The 22,309-nt window shown below is 53.7% G+C and overlaps 1 protein-coding gene across 2 annotated transcripts in view; it reads right to left on the reverse strand.

Moving 5' to 3' along the window:
• Nucleotides 1-5,793: 5,793 nt before the first annotated feature.
• Nucleotides 5,794-22,309, reverse strand: part of SMAD7 (SMAD family member 7) — a 30,100-nt gene continuing 13,584 nt past the window's right edge. For both annotated transcript variants that reach the window (XM_057700472.1, XM_057700471.1), the window contains exon 4: nucleotides 5,794-7,742. In XM_057700472.1, the coding sequence (XP_057556455.1) occupies nucleotides 7,204-7,742 (539 nt within the window). In that variant the 3' untranslated portion in view covers nucleotides 5,794-7,203. The remainder of the gene's footprint in view (nucleotides 7,743-22,309) is intronic.

A 22,309-nucleotide genomic window follows, 5' to 3' on the forward strand; every position in this document is an offset into this window, starting at 1 on the left:
ACAAATTGCAAGGGAGGCTGGGAGACGGGGGCCACACAGCTATGGATGAAATGTCTGAGAATGAAATGTCTCTGCCACAGTTGTTTATTGCTACCAGGACCTAGCAGGCTGATGGAGGAAAAGGAGTTTGAAAGGGGCATTGCACAGAGCAGGCGAGTGCCACACTCTGGGGTTAAAAAAAAAAAAAAACGCCCTGGGAGAGACTTCAGGAGAACTGCCCGGAGTGGCCTGGCCACCTCTTGGCTGGGTGTCTCGAGTAAGTCATTGACCTCTTCCATCCTCAGTTCCTTCTTCTAAAAGGTCCCAGGTGGAATCTTTAAGAGAATGTGTGTGAAAGGGCTCTCTGCACTGTTGAGAACAAGGGTAATATCATTATCAACAAGTTAGCCATATTTTCTTTTGGGTTCAACGCAGCGCTGAGACGCATTCTGTTTCTACCTCCAGGGCCTCTGTGTCCTGCCTGTAAATCCAGGGCACAGATTCCCATCTCATACTTTTCCACCAAAGCGCCCACCAGGGCCTGGGACCGCGCTGAAGCATCACTGGGAGCGAGGACACATCCTCCAAGCGTCTTGTTGTTTCACTCAAGAAGTTACATCAAGTTTGCCTTCTTCTGCATCACATACATGGGCTTGTCTTAGGATTAGACAAGCATTCTTCCTCCCCTGAAGCTCCTTAAAAAGGCAGCTCCACAAAAGTACCCCAGGTTTATTTATCAGTTTCGCCTAGCCCAGGGCACGGGTGTCTATGGGATGACCTTGGATCTGGGGACTGCAGCTCTCAAATCCCAAGAAGTCTCATCACACAAGCTCCCTAGAAAGAGGCCCCCAGTTCTCCTCGTCTCTGTGGCTCCAACAGGCACTAAAGAGACGCCACAGAAAGCCCAGCCTGGCACCCAGGCCGTGTGCCCTTGCCCATCCCTCACCCCCAGCCGTGAATCCTTCCTGAGTTAATCAAAGCGCTTGCACTGGTCCAAACTCACCAAGGGCCTCCTCCAGTGGCCACTCTGTGTTCGCTAGATTAATTACAGCTGGGGAGGGGAGGGAATCCATTTTTAGAAAATCATTACTTTCAGAAAGAGAGGGGGGCGCTTCTGGTTGGGGAAAACTGCTGAGCTGGCAACTGGGGCCTGCTGCTCCAGTGCCAGGAAACCTGGGGCTGTGCGGGCCGCTCTGCCCTCGGTGGGGACCACCAGGGACCACGCCCCCTCATCCGGAGGCCGGGGCACCCCAGCCCTCCTGCCCTGGTTCCCGCCAGCCTTCCCTTCTTGCTCAGGCCTGGATTAAAGCAGTTTGCTGGCGTTCTGAGCAGCAGGGAATCACCCCAGTATGGACCACCCCCCACTGCCTTCTCTCAGCCCCTTTGCTGCACAGCCTCTGTCCACGGCTCCAGGGGAAAAAGAAGGTTGGAGACGCCACTGCCTTGAATTGAGCATGTAGTGGATTAAATGATATGAAATTGCCATTTGGGTAGGTCCAAACAGTCAGATATTAGCAACCACGTGGTTCAGCCTAACCATCCTATGGCTGGCTCTTCAGTGCAATTCCTCACTAATCCCCTTCTTGCCCCCACAAGGCAGGTAAAATGGCCATTTGATGTTTCAGAAATTGAGGTCCAGAGAGGTTAAGTGACTTACCCAAGTGAGCATTCCAGCCTTGGTCTCTCTGACTCCAAAAGCCAAGACCCTGAGTCATATCCCCTGAGTCAAACTCCCACTCACCTGCCCCGGTACTCAGCACTCATGTGGTCACTGTCTCGAGCTGCACGTCCTCCCAGTGTGGCTGCATTGACAACATGCAGCCGGACAGAAAGCTCCTCTGGAGGCTGAGTGAGGGCCTCACCGTCAAGAAGTCTGTTTGCTGTGGGCTTGCGTGCGATTCCATCCTCCTCTCCCCCAGGCTGTACGTGGGTGTCCTGGGCAAGTCACTCACCTGTGGGAGGGTCTCCTCTTCCCGAACTGGCCAAAGCCTGCCTGTGTGGTGCTGCGACGTGGGCCTGTGGGGGACATGCACTGGGAAGACCCTTGGTGCACACAAAGCTGTGCAAAGCTCAGGTGCTGTTTCTATCGTTCAGCAGTCAGATCAGCCTGGTCCTTTCAAACCAGAACTTTTAGAAAAAACATATGCCCGACTCAGTCACCCTTGACCCAGGCCTGCCCATAGAGATGAGAGAGCACAGAGGTGATGAAATCTGACGCCATCACTTACCAGCTGAGGGACCTTGGGCAACTCTCTAACCTTGGTTTCTTCATCTGTAGAATGGGGCTCATGATAATGTATCTACTTTTAGGATGGCTGTAAGATTATACGGGACAATCCCAATGTGAAATGCTCACCACATGGTCAGAACACAATCAGTGCTTGCCATCATTATTATTATTTCCATCCTAAGCCCACAATTCTGCCTCTCCCTCCCTCACTGCACACTGAACACTGTACCAGAAATTTTTAAGGCAGTGGATCCTAAGAAGGGCCCCAGCTGAGATCCCAGAGTACTAAAATCTTACTGTTCAGTAGGGAAGAGAGAATCCTATACCGCTGATGTCTCTTTAGAGCAGAAATTTTTAAGAGAGAGGCTTCCTGGAGGAGGTGGTCTGAGTTGCATCCTGAAGGATAAGACGAAGATAGGCAATTGAAGAAAGAGTTGGAAAATGCTTGCTTGGAAACACATAAGCATGGTGTGTTTGAAGAACTGCAAGTCACCCTGCATGCTGGGGACCAAGGCAGAGGGTATGTGTGTGTGTGTGTCGGGGCTGGAGGAGTTAAAGGATGAGGTTGGCGGAGGCAGATGCTGAAAGGCCACCTGGAGCAGAGGAAGGAAGGCCAAGGAGGTACTAGAAGGCCCTGAACTAAATCGTACTAGTGGGAATAGAGCAAGGGAACATACATGAGAAATATTTGCTTTTTTTTTTTTTTTTGGCTGCATCAGGTCTTCATCGCTGTGCTCAGGCTTTCTCTAGTTGTGGAGAGTGGGGGCTACTCTTTGTTGCAGTGCATGGGCTTCTTATTGCAGTGGCTTCTCTTCTTGCAGAGCATGGACTCTAGGTGCTCAGGCTCCAGTAGCTGTGGCACAAGGGCTTAGTTGCTCCGCGGCATGTGGGATCTTCCTAGACCAGGGCTCGAACCCGTGTCCCCTGTGTTGGCAGGTGGATTCTTAACCACTGCGCCACCAAGGAAGTCCTGAAATGTTTGCATTTTATCACTATGGCTGGAATGCGGCAGGAAGGACAGGATCTGGTTTTTTATTTCATGATGGGGGATGAGGCAGGCGAGATGGGAAAAGCTGGGTTTCTGGCTGGGGCAGCTGAAGCATCACAGGTGAGGGGAGATGAAGGCACCAGAGTGATGTTGCCGCCTGGGGACAGGGTGTGGCCCGAGGGCGGAGGGCAGAACCCTGTGACACACCCCAAAATCTGACTGGTGAGCTAAGAGAGGAAGGAGAACCAGGTGGCAGGAAAACTCCCCTCCAAGGGGGCATCTTGTGCTCCCCTCCACGAATCCAAACTCCACGTGGGCTGGAGGTCCTCGCTCCTCACTCCACACATTCCGCCTGTGCTGCTGGCCACTGTCAGGCGTGGGCATCTTGTCCTGCAGCCCCATGGAGGCCGCGTGTACCCTGCAGCAGCCCTGGCACATCAGAGGAGGCCAATGGATGCTCAGCGCCGTGCCCTGCAAACACGGGTTTTCCCCTAAATGTCCGTCTTTCGCGGACCTAGTGTCAGCCACCCCGTGGGGGTCCACATGCCCACAGCCCAGTTCCATCCTTGTGGGGCTGAGAGTCAAGTGTCCAGGTGACAGAGGAGGGCATGAAGGTGCCACCGCCACAGCCCCTGCTTCCCAGACCCAGAGGCCCCGCCCACGCAGCTCTCCGGGCAAGCAGCACGGGGCCACCTCCCCGTGATTTGAGGTTGTGGGACCGGCGCCCCACCAAACTCAACCAAATAACATTTCCACAGGGTATGGACCGAGGAGTATGGCCAGAGTCACCCCCTGACCACTCTGCCCAGCACTTCCTCGCTGAGTGACCTTGGGCAAGTCTTTTATCCTCTCAAAGGCTCCAGTTTCGCAGGGGGTCCTAGTGAAGATTAAATAATTCCCTTAAACACTTGACATCATGCCTGGCAAACAGCTAAGCATTCAATAAGTGGCAGCTGTTATTATTACTAAAGAGCTTCCTGGCATGCTGATGCAAGTCAGAGCGAAGGAAAATACCTTCCACAGCTTCCTAATGTAACACCTTCCACCCCACCCCTCCTCCACCGCAACCACCCGGGAGTTAATTAGAGCCCTCCCTGGGTGTTTTCCAGACTGGGGTTTTACACGTATTCTAGGTTGCAGAACTAGAATAAGTGGAGGCAGGTTTTAGTTCAACTTATGAAAAGCTGCTTCAAGTGGTAGTGAGCTCCCCATCACCTCATGTGGACAAGCTGGCCCAGATGACCATTTGGCACTAACTTGCTAGGTTAACACTTCTTGCTACACAACTGCATTATAATTCCCTCGTGTTAAATAGTGGTGCCAGGAGGCCTGTAATGCTTGGTGTCACTTGGCAAAATGAAAAACTGACAATCTTACTTTGGCCCTCCAAAAAAATTTTTCTGAAATTGTACCAGTTTGTGATAATCAAAATCTTAACCCCCCACTTGAAAGAGAACCCCTTCCTGGGCCTAAGGTTCCAGACCCCCTGACACAGACACCTATACAACCCCATTTTGTACCTGATTTGAACCTGTTCCTTGTGCAAGAGGCCTTGAATCTAAAATGTGGCTCAGATCAAGCAGTGGGCAGTACCAAACAGGCAGTTTACCAGCAAGTACCACTGGAGCTAAGCTGGACTGGGCCAAGGGAGTAGAGAACTAGGACAGTGTAAGCAGATGCAGAGCAGGCCCTGCCTGGACTCCCCTCAGCCTGCTCCACCTCCAGCACAGAACTCGGTGGACCCGAGGTGGCCGGATCCCTCCTCCCGACACCAACTCTCACCCCTGGCCTGTCTCTACTCCAGGGCTTCAGCCCTCAGGCACTCTGTCCTGGAACCCAGTGTGGCAGCGATCTTCCTCTGGGAGAGGTGCAGTAGCCTCAGGATTTACTGTAAAGCAAGGAGTCAGCAAGCAGGAACCAGACGGACCCCAAGTTCTTGGGACACTACCTCCCCAGCCCGTCTCCCCGTACAACCTCCCTCCCAATCATTGGAAATGACCTTCCCTCTTCTCAACTCTCTAAGCTTTGAAAAATCAGCTGCCTTCGTAAACTCAGGGCTCCCGGAGGTCGACCCATGACAAATTCAGGACGCCCACCAGCGACACCCTAGGGCAGTGGTCCCCAACCTCTCTGGCTCTTTCCACAGACCGGGCCAGGGGGCGGGGGGCGGGGCAGGACGCAGAATGGTTCAGGAACCCATGTGAGCCCTGGGGGCGGTGGGGATAGCTCAGGTGGTCATGCAAGCAGCAGATGAAGCGTTGCTCCGTAGCTCTCACCGCCCACCTCCTGATGGGTGACCCGGTTCCTAAGGGGGTTGGGGGCCTCTGCCCTAGCGTTTCTGCCTAACAAGAAAAGCGGTATCTGTGTAGGTACAGGTCTTTCTGTCATACGAGGACGGCCAAGCTGTTCTGGATTCTCTCCCTTCTGTGATCCCACCAACCACGCTTCCTCCCCAACCAAGCTCTGGGAGACCCCAACGGTCCCGGATTCTGATAGCTGCTCCCCACTCCCCTCTCACCCGAAGAAAAAGGAGCTGGAGGACAACATTGAATCAAGTCTACATTTTAAAAATTGTTTAATGGAACATAAACTCCTTTAGAAAAAACATTCAGCCAGGTGATAACACCCATAGAAAAAAACACCAATCTTGTGTTTATCTTTTTTAATTTGGCATTTGTTATTTGCATTTATATTAAAGCAAAGTGCATCTTTTCTTTATTTTTGTTTATACACATTGCACAATACATAAATAATGATGCTTATAAAACGTCTTTATATTTACAAGTAATAATATATTTATATATAACATAAAATACATTTTTTTCTTTAATAAATCTCAGGGTTTTTTTTTTCAGGAGTCCTTTCTCTCAAAGCACTACAATGCTAAATTTCCAATGAGAATGCTTCTCTTGTTCATTTAAACCTTTGTAGTTAGAAAAATAGCTTATGTTAAAGTCTAAACATGCTCATTGAGCTAAGAGCAGTGTCAACGTATCATACGAGTGTATGAGTTGTAGAAGAAATGAAAGAGTTAGGCGTCAGCTCAGGGTGGTACCTTGGGTTAAGATGGACCGAATCCTTCTTGGTGGGAAGGGGGGCTGCTCCCCTCGCTGGTCTAACAGCAGAGCTCAACACACAGGCTGCGGAGGGGAGGAAAGTGCTGAGCTGGTTTTCTGAGTCCAGGTGTAACCAGGGCAGGGGAGAGGCGGAGGGGCCTGAGAGGGCATTGGGTGAGCAATACTGTGACGGGGCTGCCCCGGCAACCCTCGGGAAGCCCATCTCAGAGGTATCCAGGAGCAGGTGGCCAAAAAAGAAAGACACGACAATGTCAGCAGGGTGGCCGGAGGGGAGTGAGACAGCGTGGAAAAACAGGTTCTGGTTCAGCCTCTGGCAGGGTGGCTTCTGAGAAGCCTGCGGACAAGCCAATGAGCTAGAAGGGGAGAGGCAGGGTCGGGGCTTCCCCCGGCTGGGGACAGAGCCTTGCTGCTGGCCGCTGCTGGGACACCCGCTGCCCCACTGACCATGTCCAAGGGGCAAGAGAGACACCGCTGGGGAGCGCAGATCTCTCAGCAGGGAAATATCCATAGGAAACAGAGCACACGGCTTCCCCCACATCTGCACGTACGCGTACGCGCACGCGCACACACACACACACACACTCTCACACACACACACACACCCCTGACAAGGGCAACGAGGACCCCAAAGTTGGAACCTGCTCCCCATCTTCGGTGGTGCTCTGATTTCTGCTTCCCCTTCTCACGTCGCGGTATTCTGCCAACCATACCAATGCCCCCCCCACCCCCCCAAAAAAAACCCAACAATTCTTTTCATAAGCTATTTCTCAAAGAGCAAAACAGAACATAAACAACAACGATGAGAAGAAGGGGGGGGGGATATGACCAAAGAGTTTGCATGAAAAGCAAGCACTCAGGAGGAAAATATTAGCAGCAAAGTAGTTTGGACTGGGCCCGCTGGGCTCCGGCTCTGTCCTCTCCCCACGTGGCTACCGGCTGTTGAAGATGACCTCCAGCCAGCACGGGCAGCTGCTGATGAACTGGCGGGTGTAGCACTGGCCCCAGCCCTTCACAAAGCTGATCTGCACGGTGAAGCCAGTCCACGGCTGCTGCATGAACTCGTGGTCGTTGGGCCGCTGCAGGCTGTACGCTTTCTCGTAGTCAAACGCCTTGATGGAGAAACCGGGGAACACTTTGTGTACCAACAGCGTCCTGGAGTCCGGGTTGTCCAGTGTGGCTGACTTGATGAAGATGGGGTAACTGCTGCGGTTGTACACCCACACGCCATCCACTTCCCGCGTGAGCTGGATGCCACAGCCAATTTTGCTCCGTACTTTCTGCACCAGCTGACTCTTGTTGTCTGAATTGAGCTGTCCGAGGCAAAAGCCATTCCCCTGAGGTAGATCATAGAAGATGTCCAGGGAGGGCTCCTGGACACAGTAGAGCCTCCCCACTCTCGTCTTCTCCTCCCAGTATGCCACCACGCACCAGTGTGACCGATCCCCAGGCTCCAGAAGAAGTTGGGAATCTAGAAAACAAAATGGCGGACATGGTTGGTGGTGATGGAGACTGGCCTTTTCCTCTTCCTCCCAAAATCAAGACACACACATACACACACACACAAAACACACATGATCAGCTCGTGTGCCCACCTGGCCAAAGGCCAAAGGCCTATCCCAGCAAAGCTCAGAAGCCAAGACCACTTAGTAACTTGGCTGGTCTTGGTTTTAGGTTTAGAAAAGGCCTTACAGATGAATGGTCTAGAATTATAGTTCTTTAAACTGGATGGAACCTTCTTGAAGGCCAGCTGCTCCAGCCCCTTGTCATCCTCATGAGAAACCTGGACTCAGAAAGCTTGTTGCTCAGGCCTCAAGGATGACAGAGCCAGACCTAGACCCCAGGACCACTTGCTAAACAGTCTCTGTGCTTGTCACCCAGTTCTCAGATCAGTGCCTTGGTCAAAAGCAGGCAGTACCCGGGGAAAATTTTAAGCGAGGTGGTTTGGGGTAAAATTATCTATCTTCCTAGTAGAGAAACAACTCTCAGTGTGTCTGTCAGCAGCAGCTCTGTACACAAAGGGTGAGTTCATGTCAAAATGCCAAATCACACCACGCCAACTTGGTGTCAGTCCAGACTACCTTAACTTCCTCCAGCCCAGACACAAGACGATGCGTCTAAAGTGGGGACAGCAGTGTTTGCAGGGCCCTTCTCGGTGGCATCCTCCTCCTCCCCCTCCCTCCCCAGAAGCAAGGAGAGGGGGCCCCGGCGGCTGGCATTCCGACTCCTCTGCCTCCTCGGCCTCCTCCTCAATCTGGAGCCGGCGGGGCAGGCCTCAGACGGGGAACCGTACATCTCCCCAGCCCGGCCGGGCTGCAGGAACGCTGTGGTTTGTGGTGGCAGGGCGGAGACCGGAAGTCGTGTGTTCCTTAACAAAGATGGCAGGGGGAAGGCGGCGGGGAGGCCGGGCAGGCGGCAGGGGCCTCCCCCCGCCCTCCCTGCACTCCTTGCTTCTCACTTACTGGGGTGGGGGGCTTCAGGCGCGACGGTGGGGGTGGGGGTGCCATGTCTCTGAGTGTGTGTGGGCCTTTCGGGTTTTGGAACCACGGGGTTCAGAGCCTAGACGATGACAGGTTACACAGCACAGCGGCCGGGGCTGGAGCAGGGCTCGGGCCCCAGGGTCCCCTGGCCCCGGCAGGCCGGGGAACCAGCACAGCTCCGCACACCAACTCCTTCCAACGTCTGTAGGCATGTCAGGACCTGGGAACCAGTCGGCTCCACTCACTTTTTTTTTTTTTTTTTTTTTTTAAAGCAGCAGCCAGTCTTGCGTGGAGGTGCCCCGTGAAGAAGTCTGTACAAATGTGCTCGGTGACCCCCTGGGGCAGTCACAAACACCCACCCTGAGCACCGGTCCCCTGGACACCCCACCTGGCCTTTTCAAATGCCTGCCCCGCCAGCTACACCACACGGGGAGGCTGAGGGCTCCTTCCTCCCCTCACCCCCCATCCCAGCGAAAATCCACAGCAGAAACCTGGCCCCTCGGCCCCCACCCCAACGTGCATCTGTGAAGCACAAGTACGAGAGAGGCTGTGTGCGTGAGTGTGAGCACACGCTACGTGTGTGTTATGCAGTGTTGTTTGCGTGCACACACACGGGAACATATGGAAAAACAAGAGAGGGACGAGGGCTCCAAGCAGAAGGTGAGTCATCAAGCATTAACTTGTTTCTGCAGAGTATCCATCAACTGCTAATAAACCCGTGAGCGCTGGCAATCTTTGAACCCTCTTGCCGAGGGAGTTCAGCTCTGAAGGCTACACCAAAGACCTATAATATCCACATAAATAAAAATGCTCTGGCGTCCACATTTGTCAGGGAGGAGAAAGCCCTCTTCTGGAAGGCACAGGGCACCCACCCGCCTGCTTGTTTGGGGGCGGGGGGTGGGAGTGTTTCCACATGTAAGAGGTTCTCGCTTATTATCGCGTCTCAGGACAACACAGCGGCCTGGAAAGGAAGGCTCGGGAGTTGCTGGGAGGGGGGTTCAGGAGACCCTCAGTGGAGGGTCACAGTACTTTGTTTCATGGAGCCCGGCTCCCCTGAAATCTGGCACCCGCTAGAGCAGGGGGGAGGGGGAGGAGGAGGAGGAGGAGGAGGAGGGTGGGGGCCTGAAGATCGAGTTGCCCCTGTGCCAGGCCCACCGGCAAGGGGTGGGGGCCCGTCTGCCTGGTGGGCCTCAGGGGGCAGAGGAAGCTGGGCGGGGGCTGGGGCCTGAGGTCGGCCAGTAGAGGGCGGGGGGGGGGGGGGGTGCCCTGCTGGCGGGTTTCTCTTTCATCTGTGCAGCCCGCCAGTCCATCCAGCAAGTTGCTGCCAGACATCCCCTGGAAAAAGTCTTTTTCTGCTGAGGTTAATGGCCCGGCCCAGATAAACGGCAGCGTGCGGGTGTCCCTGGACGTGAACAAGGCCCCTGAAAGTACATTAGGTGCCCTAATCTGGGGCAGCAGGACCCCCACGTGCCCCCCCCCCATGGCACCCTGCAGTCCCCTAGTGCCCTGATACCTCGTCTCCTTGCTGCTCCTGAACTATAGGTCTGAGCACAAAACAGTCTGTCAGGCAAAACCTTCGCAAGAGCGAAGGCCCCTTTTATGCAGCACACTCTTCTAGGGGCCCAGTACAATGCCCTGAATTGCCCATTCAGACTCCCTTCCTTAGCCCTGAACTACCCGCTGTCTGGGCTCATTTCTGGGAAGCACTCAGCATCACCTTCAGAGAAACACAGTTCCCTGAATTGGGCCCACAGCCCACAAGCATCTCCCCACAAAGGTCTGTACAGATGCTTGGCTCCTGGGGGCGTCCCAGGCCCCGAGGTGAGGAGCTGGGAGGACCTCGCACAGGAAAAAAAAAAAAAAAAATCCCCCTCATTACAAGGACTGAGGAAGGGTCTTCGTAACCTAGTTGCTGATACTTAACCTCCAAAGGCAAAACTCCCGGTCCCTTGTTAATTTCCCTCAGCTTTTATAACCTTTTCCGGTATTTTCAACAACTTCTCCCTCCTCAGAACACTGTACAGGGGCTTGTTTTAAAACTGTATGTGTGCATTTTAAAGCATCCAAAAGAAAAGCTGTGTTGTAAAAAGCTAACGAATCATACGCCTGCTCACAATTTTTTCTTTTTATTACGGTTTAGGGAATTTTTGGAGCAACCCCAGAAAAGTGCTGAATCGGCCTAAAATTCCTTTAAGGTTGTTTTTCCCCCTCCCCTTCCCAATTTCCCTTAAAGCATAAAATCTTCTTTAAAAGGAAAGGGGGAGGCGGTGTGGAGAAGGGAAAGGATTTTGCCTCGAGTTTGCACTTGCATTAGGGAAGACCACTTAACAAGGAGCTCCCTGCCTGGTACAAAGAGTTACTTAATTACCCTGGTCATGAATGAACAGACCAGACCCTTCTAGAAGACCAGAGGCTCATGAATGAATCTCACGCCTGGGATCTCAACGGTACAGGGTGACCAGACCTCAAGGCCACATTTTAGGTAAGAGAGGAATCTCCCCCTTTAAAAATTTTTTTATTTGAAAGTGTAAGGGGGTGAAGAAAAACACTGGAGGGAGAGAGGAAAGGCCCAGTGCGGTGCTTTGATGGTTGCCATTTCTGGTCTCCAGCTTAGGGAGGTGACCATGAGGCCAGAGAGACAGAGCTTTTCAACACCCAGTGGAATTCTGAGAACACCTGAAATGAGGCCATCTCACCCTAGCTGTGTCCACACACAGAGGGGGCGCTGATGGGACGGGGGTCCCCGAGATTCTGACTTTTCAGGACAGGGACACACTTGGGAAACCAAGCCAGCACAGACAGAGCCACAGCAGCAGAGGGCTGGAATAACAGGTGGGCACGGGGGTGGGGTTGGGGGATCCCTCAACCCACTCTCATCCCTGAGAGGCACTTTGGATTATAAAGTGATGATTTCTCTTATCCAACATTCTCGTTATCCGACAGCGGGATGGGTCTGCGAGCCCCCTCCCCAGTGGTCCAGCAGAGCACACGGCTGGGGATGAAGGCTGGGCAGAAATGGCTGCCTCACGTGGGCCGATGAGGGCAAACAAAGGGCACAAATGCAGGCTCAGAAGTAAACCCGGCAACCCTGGAACGCAAACAGGGCCACGCCTCGCCCTCCCAGGTCCAGGGTCCTCCCTCCTTGGGACTCCGGCGCCACCAAGGGCTGCTTCATCCTGTCCTTCCCCAGACATCAGCCATCCCAAAGGTTAACAGCTCCGTCAGCTCAGCTCCCCACCCTGGTCAGGAAACTGGCTGTTCTGAGAGCAACCAGGCCACTTCAGAGACAAGTACTGAGATAAAAGGGAACTCGGTGCCAACCTGTCCCATCCACTTTCATCCCAAACACAATGAACGACGTCTCTCGCGGGTCTCTAGTTTTACAGGAAGCAAATGACCAAAAACTAAAGCAAACACATAAAAACTTGCTGTGGTGTCTGGACTCAGTCTGGGTCCTGGGGTCAGCTCTCATCAGCCATGTGTGCAACCTCATCTGGGACACAGAAGATGACGCCAGAGCTGCCCCCTCAGATTCTTGGGGCACCAAAGACAGCTGTGGGGTTTAGAGCACGCTCCCATGGGGGTTGAAGCAACTCAAAACGGCTCAGGTCAACTCTTAGTTATCTAGAAAATGCTCAGACCCAATCCATCACCACCACCCCAAGCTCCTGCACCAAATGGATCAGAGAATGACTTCTGGCTGGTGGAAGGCAGGATGGAAAAGTTGCATTTTTTTTCAGAGCTCTGCAACGAGGTTCTCCACTGAGCTGGCTGGATGGCGGGGGCGGGGGGTGGGGTGGGGTGGGTGGGCAGCGGGTGCCACAGGCTCTCCTTCCAAGGCCAGGGTGCTTCTTCAGGTCCCTGGGCCCAACCTCACTCCTCGGGGAGCTCCCCGCTCCGTGAGCTGACCAGCTACGCAGCCAGGCACGCCTCCCCCCTCCATCTGCCTCCCATGGCACCTTGGCCCGGACTTGAGCTCACCCCTAAAATGCAGCTCCCGGTACCAGCCTCACTGATGATTTGATAAAAAGCAGTCAGAGGCCAGGGCCTGGCCAGCAGCCACACTCGAGGGTCTCAACTCAACTCTTCGAGGCGTATCATCTCCTGGGTTCTCCAAATGCTCAAAAAACGCTGACCACTCTTCGCGGCCCCACCCCACCCTACGTGGGAGAACAGTTCTGGGCTGATACCTACACCTAATGAGCATTCACTACGTAGAGGCCTGTTGCAAGAGGGACCCTGTGAGGTTGCACGGTATGACCATCCTTATGTCAAAGGAGGGAAAATGAGGCCCACGTCACCTGCCGAAAAGCAGAGCTGGGTTCAAGGCCAGAATGTTGCCTGGTGGGAGCTGTGGAAGGGCAGCCAGCTCGGGCCTCTAGAGCCACCATCCTCTGCAAATACTAGAGGGAGAAACAAGCGTCCTTCAGAGCTCACTTTGGAAATGCTATGCCTACCGTGGCCCTGAGTATGGGGTCCAGCTCCCTGGCACCAAGAAGCCAGGAGGGAAACGGCTTCTTTGCCGGCAAGCTGCTGCTCTGTGACCTTGGTCAGGCGCGGCTTTGCCTCCGCAGAGTCTCAGTCTGACCTGCCCACAACAAATAGGAAGGTGGCTGGGGCAAAACAACCCCACGGGCCCCCTTCTGGCTCTGATGGTCTCTGGCTACACTCCGGGATGCAGTATTAAACAACACCGGTTCCATTTATTTTTACTGCCTTCCGGAGAGTAAGAAAATCACTTTGGGGAGCAGGGCACATTGTTGCATTTCATTTGCAACAAGAAAACAAAAACAAAAGAAAAATCCAAAGGAAAAGGAGATTTGCGTCAGATGTGGCTGTGTCCATCTCTAAACCAACTTTTCTTTTCCTTGCGAAGAGTTACACACTTGTGTTCTTTCCCTCTGGTCGTTCATGGCCCCCAGGAAAAGCTGAGTCCCCAGGGGAGGGTCTCCTGTGTCTCCATCATACTTCCAGCGTGACGCCCAGGCTCGGTGCCCTGCAGCTTCGCACCCATTGTCACCCTCCTCTTCCTCCTGCAAACTCCCCGGCTGACGTATGTGGCAGACCCTGATGGTCTAGGAGACCACTTCGTGACTGCGCCTTACAAATCACGATGAGTAATCAGTTCCTAGAGCTAAAATGTACTTCCCTGCTCCCCCCATGGTCCCCCCCCCCCAAAGCCCCTCAAAAGGTCCAAATCAGAGGCCCCCCAGCCCAGGGGTCCCTCCTAAGAGCAGTGTTTTGCCATCAGAGAATATAATTGAGGGTAGCGCCGGGCGGGGACGGGGGGGGGGAATTCACACAAATCAAAAGCTCCCATCTGTCTCGCCAGCCGGGCTGACGCGGCTTCCTGTGCCCCAGCCTTCAGCCATGCAAATTATAGCGTGTACCCGGCTGCCTGCCTTCTGAGGAGGCCAGCTCTGCCCGGCTCCACTCCGAGAGGCCTCAGAGGAAGGGTGGGGACTCCCAGCCCGGCCAACGCCATTCATAATATTTACAGTAAATGGGCCTCCCTCGCTGTGGGTTAGTGTGCATCCAGCCTCATTCTTTTCAAGCCTGAATTTCAAGTCTCTTCCACCCCACAGCGCATCACCAAGTTCCCACCGTCGCCCCTCACATAACTCAGCAGCTCCCTTCAGAAAGAGGGTTCACACACGTGCACACACAGAGCACCCCCCCGCCCCAGACCTGCAGGGGTATTATCTGCTCAACCGCTTGCCCGCTGGGTAGCATCCTGGCCACTCCCAGGAAGACATAACAAAGAGGGGAACGTCCCACAGCAGAAGGGTGTGCACGTCACATCTCTAACCCTCTTACCCCCTACCTGAAGGGAGGCCAGAACCCCCCCCACCCCCGCCAAATTCCACACATGGATTCCCAACTCGGGGTGCATGTCCCCTCACAAAAGCAAATTCAACAAAAAACCTTTTCTTAAACCACCAGGAAGTCCCTCATTTTCCTCTTCTTTTCATTGACCACTTGTAAGTATTTTGGCTACAAGTTAAAGAATCCTACTAAACACAGATGCATTATAAGCCAGTTTTCCTAAAGGAGACAACCTCCAGAGGTGCAGGACACTTTCTGCCTGGTTCTGCAGGTCTGGGGGCTCTGCCGGAGCGGCTTTTGCTGTGGGCCTCAGTTTAATAAAGCCCCCAAGCTGCACGGACCCTCGGGCTCCCCGCAAGATATTCCAGCCCCAGATGCCCCCATCCTGTCCCTACACACGGCTCCAGCTCAACTCTCGCTTTTCCAGAGGGTAGAGAAACCGTCCGAAGATGTGGAAAAAGCCAGTGAGAAACAAAAGTCCTTTTCATCCCTCCCCTCCCCCAGCTCCCCTTGTTCCATAACAATTATGAAAACTGTCGGATGGGATGGCATTTTGAACATTCACCGCATTCCGGCCAATCAATTCCAATGCTGGAGCTGATGGAAAAGCCTTCCCTCTCCGGCCAGCTCCCTGGCTCCCCGCCCCCTGCTCACTCGCAGCCCTCATTCCTTCTTTCTTTACAACCCAACACCAGGGCCTGGCCAGGGCCGCACTGTACTTAACAGGGAAAAAACAACAGTACGACAGAGTGGAGACAGCGTGCAGACTGGAAAAGTTAATCATTACTTCTGTCTGCCTCCGTAATCTAATCTCCCTGGCTTTGACACACTCACTGCTCAGCCATCCCAGCCCCTTTCACCCCCAAAGCACCCAGGACCTCCTAGGCCCGAGGCCCCCCCCCCGTCTCACAGGCCCTCCCACCCTTCGCCTCCAGTGAGGGGCCCAGGGGAATGAAAGTCCCCCCGCCCTGGACCACCATCATCAGGTCCCCGCTGCTGAGTGCCACGTGCCCCACATTTCAGAGGACTCCGGGCCTCACGTACACGCGGGCTCCCATCTGGCTTGTATTCCTGCACAGCCAAGCCACCCCTCCTCCACCGCCCCTCCCCCCACCCCACCTCTCTTCTCGCCCCGCCCCTGCCCCAGCGCTCACCCTCCAGTCCAGCCAGTAACCCCCGGTGATCTGTGATCGTCGTACGCAGACACGCAAGTCAGGATGGCCCTGCCTCAAAACGCTGAACACAGAACTACCACACGACCCAGCGATTCCACGTCTGGGTATGTTATACCCAGGAGAACTGAAGCAAAGTCTTGAAGGGATACTTGTACACCCACGTTCACAGCAGCACTATTCGTAACAGCCAAACGGTGGGAGCAACCCAAGCGTCCGCCGAAGAATGAATGGATAGCCATACACATGTAAAAAGAAAGGCAAGTCTGACACCGAAGTCTGACACTACCACATGGATGAATCTTTAAGACCTTACGCTGAGTGAAATAAACCAAACATAAAAGGACACATACTGTATGAATCCAATCTTATGAGGTACCAGGAACGCTCAAGTTTAGACACAGAAAGGAGAATGGTGGTTGCCAGGAGCTGGGCAGGGGGGGGAGACTGAGCAATTAGTGCCTAACGGGTAGAGGTTCAGTTTTGGAAGGTGCAAAAGTTCTGGAGGTGGATGGTGCTGATGCTTTGCACAGCCACGGGATGGACTTAATGCCACTGAAGTGTACCCTTAAAAAGGGCTAGAAGAGTAAACGGTATGTACATCTCACCATACAAACAAAAAGGCTCTGCCTCTCCTAACGCTCTCCCGTACACCGCTGCCTTCTTGAGTACAGGGGATTCCACGAGGAGCGGGGAGAGAATGAAGGGGAAAGGACCCTTAGAAATGTAAGCCAATATTGGTATGCATACACATGTTTCTGGGGACACCCCTCAGCTTTCACTCATTCTTGTAAGAGTTTGCGAACCAAAACCCTTGAAGAGCTACAATCCTTTTCTTCACCAATGGAAGAGGCCATTAGCTACCCACCACCTCAGCAACAGGGTCTCATTCTCACACACCTTCAAATCCAAGAACCAGAGAGGTCACAGGGTGTCACAGATCACAGGATGTCACTCAGTACTGCAAGGGGCTTGGAGACCACATCCAACTGTAGATGAAAAAAACTGAGGCCCAGGACCCAAACATGGCTCAGCAAAGGCCATGCAGCCAGCGGGTGGCTATGCCCCCCACCCTCTGCCCAGGAAATCCACCCAGCCCCAGGGGACTGAAACCTGGAGGGTGGACCTTTCCCTCCCACTGTAAGTCTCTCCAAGCCCCCTCTTGGGGCAGCTGAGAAACGCTTGAGATTGGGGCGCCGGGGGGGGGGGGGGGCAGGGGTTTCTGAATCTTTGCAAGCCCCCTAATTCCAGGCCTTTTCCCCAGGAAACACCCTCCCCCCCCACCCCCACCCCCCAGTGGGGCTTTAACCGTGACCCCAGTGAGCTGGAGATGGGGCCCATCTATTTTTAAGAAATGTACTGTGCACCCAGGTCACAGGAAGAACTCGACTCTTGCTTTTCCCTCCTGGTTACTGATTGACGAGGGGGAGGGGCCGCACTGACGAGAGGCTGCCCTGGGGCTGGCAAGGTCCCCAGGCACGTTCTGAGCAGAGCGGCTCTTCCTGACCCTCCCGCACCCCCGAAGCTCACTGGGGAAGGGGACCTACAAACGTCGGCAGGTGACCGCAAGGTGGGAAAGGGTGACGGAGAAGGCGATTTAACCTGCAGGTGGCAAAGGCAGAAGGGTGAGTTTACTGACAGCACAGTCCTTTCTTGGCGTTGTCTTTTTTTTCGTTCCTGTTGAACGAGCACGCCAAGTTAAAAAGTAAAAAGGCGACCCAGAGATGAGCACACACGAGAGCCACCAACAGTGCCTCGCCTGGTGATCCAAGTGCTGGTGTCTGAAAGACGAAAACTCCCTATTTTGCAAGAGGAAAACTGGAGTTGAAATCAGTTCTTCCCTTACAGCCCTGGATCAAACCCCAGGCCAGAACAGCTCTCCACAGAGGAACAAGGACGATTAATTAAGTTAGGGAAGGTAAGTTAGTGAACTCCGAACGAAGCCATCGGTCAGCCTCAGGGGATCGGCCAGGGGCAGCACCAGCGTGAAAATGAAACCCCTTAGTAACGGGGTATTAGAAGACCTCGAGTAAACCCACCCAAAGGCGGGCCAGAGCCTCACACATTGGCTGGGACCTCAGAAATGGACTTGACCATCAGATTTCAAATTAAAAAGCAAGTGTTGCATCCCCAAATGGTCTTCATGAGAATCAAGCCCACCGGAGTTATAAAAGTCAAACTCCTGGGCTTTGAAGTGTCCCACCCCCACCGTGGCAATAAAGACATAAACGCTACCATCCCAGATGCCCCCCTCTCCCCCGCCCGCTCGCTCGGCTGTGCTCCCAGGTACTACCAGGGTCTGGACAATAACCTTACCTCCTGCTGTAAGGGCTCTTATCTCACAATCAACAAGTGGGGGCGGGGGGGGGGGAGGGGAGAGACGACACTGCAGGGACAGAAACAGAAACAGAAACAGAACCGGAGGAGACAGACCTCTGTTTATCCACAAGCTTTGCTTTATCTCAACTCTCAGCAGACCACACCACTGAGGCAGAGGAGCTGTGAGGAGCTGTGCTGGCCCACTCCCCCACCCCACGCTCAGACAACCCCCCAGAGGCCCATCCCTGCACCTCTGCCCTGTCTTACAACACCTCACCCCATGGCTAAGAAGCTGCCCCCTGCCTGACTCCAGACAGAGCCAAATCCTGTTCAAGGACCCTCCACCTCATTGACCCCATAGCACCTTCAGACAGATCCCTGCATCTGTGCAGAGTCCAAGAACTACATCCACCGTGCTGGGCAGAGGCTGGCATATAGTAAGTGCTCAATAAACAATCGCTAAACGAATGGACCACAGGGACACGCTGGCTTCTCCCAAAGCAGCTGTCCCTCCCCCCACAGCTTTACACCTGGCAGAGGGAGGCCCGTGCGAACCCACCTGGGAGCGGAGCGTGCCTTCCAGGCAGGGGTCAGCCAGAAAGGCCTAGGCCCGGCCCCAGGCTCCCAGGGGAGGCGGGAAGAGAGCCCCTGTCCTCAGCTACTTTCCAGCCAGCTGTGGCTGATCCCAGAGAGGTATTTCCAAACCAGGCGCCGGCCAGGCAACCTCTGTGGGCTCACCACCTGCCCACAGCATTCTGCCTTGGCGCCCTGCTCTGTTTGGACAAGTTACCCTCACCAAGTGTTCAACAATGCTTTACACACCCCAGGGCTCTTGTTGTATATGAAAACAAAACAAAGCCCACTAAGGAAAAAAGCTGGGGGGAGGGGGGAAGGGGGAAGCAAGCCAGCCACACACAAACCTCTTTCTTTCTGCTCTCCATCCTCAAGATGGCTCCTTGGCAGCCCGGGGCCGGGGCACTGTCCCATGTCCCATGTCATGAGAACAGTGACCCTGTCAAAGAGGAGACTTAGAAACCCAGAGCTGAGCAAATGAAAACTGTTTTCACACCCAGCACAATACCACCTTCTCCACATCGCTGTGGAGCTGCACAGGCCCTCATTCCAGGGGAAGCTTCTGGGTGACTGAGTTACCCTCATCCTCTAGGGCAAAGCACAGCTCCCGGGCACAGCTGTATCAGGGGAGCTGTCGTCTGTCACCTCTTTAATACTCGCCAGAGTCCCAGCAATAGACAGTCGGGAAGCTGCGGGGGGGACTCCTCGGGCAAAATGAGGCTCGGTGCTTGAAAATACGGGCAGCCCCAGCCTGCCAAATGCCAGGCACCCTGGTTAGGGGAAGGTCATGCTGGGGTGAAAAGACTAAGGGCATCAGGAAATGCCTACCTACCCCCACCCCCAAAAAATATGAGTTTGTTTTTTTTTTTTTTTTTGCAAGTTAAAACTGAGCTAATGACACTGGGTGGGGCTCAGTGTTGAAGACTGTGCAGCCAAACCAAAATTCGCTTCCAGCCAAGAGCTGCTTGGCCTCACCATTTGGGGAAGGAAGCTGAAAAAGTCATGAAAGATTCTTTAGTAAACCGGGAAATAAGACTGCAGTTAACTTTTCAACTGAAGGTGACCCTTCTGGTAAAATATTTTTTTAAATAATAAAAATAACAACGTTCTCAAACAGCCTCTTTCTTAAAGAAAATGGCCTAAAAGTTCTCAGGGGAGTGGAAGGAAAGAAGGGGGAAAAAAACAAAACAAAACAAACCCGGGCCGGCCTCCTCTCAGCCACTACCTTTCACGAACAACTTTTTTCTGGAGTCCTTCGCATAAAAGGAATGATGCAATTTCCTGTCTTGTCCCAATATTTCCTGTTCACTTACAAGGTGAAAGTTATCACCCTGTTTTAAACAACTGTCCTAAAACTCCACAGAAAGTTCCTTTTTCCATCCAGTGCCCCATCCCCGTCACAGAATCTCCCCATCTTAGAATATAAACACTATCACTGTCTACACCTTGAGTGAGCTGACTTTAAGAAAAAGCCTCGTTCTCCCTGTGGTACATACTGAATCTACAGTTGTAGCTGCCCCCCAGAAAGTGGGCTAGGGGTGCAGACCCCCGTGAGGAGAAGAGGAGCGGGCTGGAGGCAGCACCCCCAATGAGCCATCATGTTTAGGTAGAGTTGCCGCCACCAAGGCAATGTTGCCTTCTTGGTGTGTTAGCCACTAAATTGAGAACTGTGCCTCAGCAGTTAATAATATCTTCCCGCTGAAAATAGCCCGGAGAGGAAGCCTGTCTGTGACAGTAGGCACACAGCCAGCCTGGGCTAGCCATTCAGTACTGAGCGGGAGAGATGGTAGGGCCAGTGGTGACCTCCCAGTGGCCACGCTGTACAGGATCCTTTCACAAAGCTCCTGCGAAGGCAAGCCTCCCGGGCGAGTCACCAGCCTCCTCTGCAGCCCTATAACCTCGGGGAAGATGTCACATGGACCAGGGGCTCGGGCAGCAGGACCTGAGGAGGAGGCGGATCGCTCAGCGCGGGGAGGCAGGAGGACCCCAGGCGTTGGGAGACCGCCCCTGCACGGCTGGTTCCCGGTCCCCAGGCTGCCCAGAGGAAAACAGCCCCTGGGGCAGAGAGGGAATAAGGGCGCTCACTTCCCCTGCAGGAAGGTCAGCCTCGGAAAACGAGCCACGGGGAACTTTCCTGTCTCTCCTTTCTGCAACCAGCACGGAAAAGGAAAAGTTGAAAAAATCACAGAGACAGGTCCCCGACCGTGGCAGGAGACCTCAGCAGCGCTCTGGAAACAAGTGTCTACCTACGGTAGATCCCAGGCACCTAACTGAAGTCTCTCCGTTTTTATTCTCCGGAGTCAATGTTTTTTATTGATTATCGAAATATCTGCATGTATTTAAAAGCTACCACGGGTCACTACTTTTTAAAACTGTGGCACAATCTGCATACACATAACATTTGCCATTAACATTGAGAGCATTTGCAGAGCTGAGGAACCATCACCACTGCCCAGTTCCAGAACATCTTCATCACCCTGAAAGGAAACCCTGTCCCATGAGTCACTTTTACAACGTCATTCACTACAGCAAAGCCAACGGGAAGAAGGGTCAGAGTGAACGCACCTTGTCAAGTTTCTACAATCGAGCAAAAGTCTTAGTTGAGAAGAACCTCAACAAGCAAAATACGTGAATTCTTCCATAGAGGAGCACAGGCAGAATCACAGAAAACCTGCACAGCCACCACAAAAAGCCACCAAAGATACTCCCCCCGCAGGAACACAGACCATTTTACTCCCTACACCAGGGGCTCCCCAACTTGTCTGAACCTTGAAATCACCTGGGAAGCCTCAAAGGTACTGATGTTGGGATCCTGCCAACAGACTGATTTGTAAACTCCCAGGGGTCCTGATGTGCAGGCCAGTCTGGGGACCACCATCCTGTGCCTTTTTTTCTCCCACCAGGTTAAGACACCTGCTGTGAAGCTGCCTGGAGATCACAGCACTGCAGGAGCAGTATCACAGCACAGTGACAGCAGCAATCAAGAAGCAAAGGCAGGGACTTCCCTGGTGGTGCAGTGGTTAAGCATCTGCCTGCCAATGCAGGGGACACAGGTTCGATCCCTGGTCTGGGAAGGTCCCACATGCTGCGGAGCAACTAAGCCCATGTGCCTAGAGCCCACGCTTCGCAACAAGAGAAGTCACCACAATGAGAAGCCTGTGCACCGCAACGAAGACCCAACATAGCCAAAAAAGAAATAAATTTAAAAAAAAAGAAAAGAAGCAAAGGGAGCCAAACTTGATCATGAGTCCTTTGACATTTCCTCCCTTTTCACTGCCCCCTAGCTCTGAGCTTGCCACAGAAGTCCCACAGGTCCAGAAGTCCACCCAGCTACTACTGGGCTCTGCTAAGAAAAAGCCCACTTGGGGAGAGGGTGTTAGTGCCCTAGACTGCGGCCAAAAGCTACATGGGAACGTGGGCCTCACCTGGCCCCCTCCCCCTTGGCGGGCCGGCCCTGTTCTGCCTCAGTGACAGGATGCGTGAGGCAGCAGCCCATCTAGTCTGGCTGGCAGAGCAGCCCCAATGCTGTCACCCTGCATTTAACCCCTGCCTGACTGCTTCATTCTTTCCAGGACAAAAGGGGTTTTAACAGTGAGCCCGTCTCCAGGCTTGAGGGCATGACCTCAATCAAGGCTTGCAGAAGAGACAAACAGCCTGAGCTGCTGCTG

Source organism: Hippopotamus amphibius, chromosome 11 (genome assembly GCF_030028045.1).
Source record: "Hippopotamus amphibius kiboko isolate mHipAmp2 chromosome 11, mHipAmp2.hap2, whole genome shotgun sequence".
NCBI classification, from domain to species: domain Eukaryota; kingdom Metazoa; phylum Chordata; class Mammalia; order Artiodactyla; family Hippopotamidae; genus Hippopotamus; species Hippopotamus amphibius.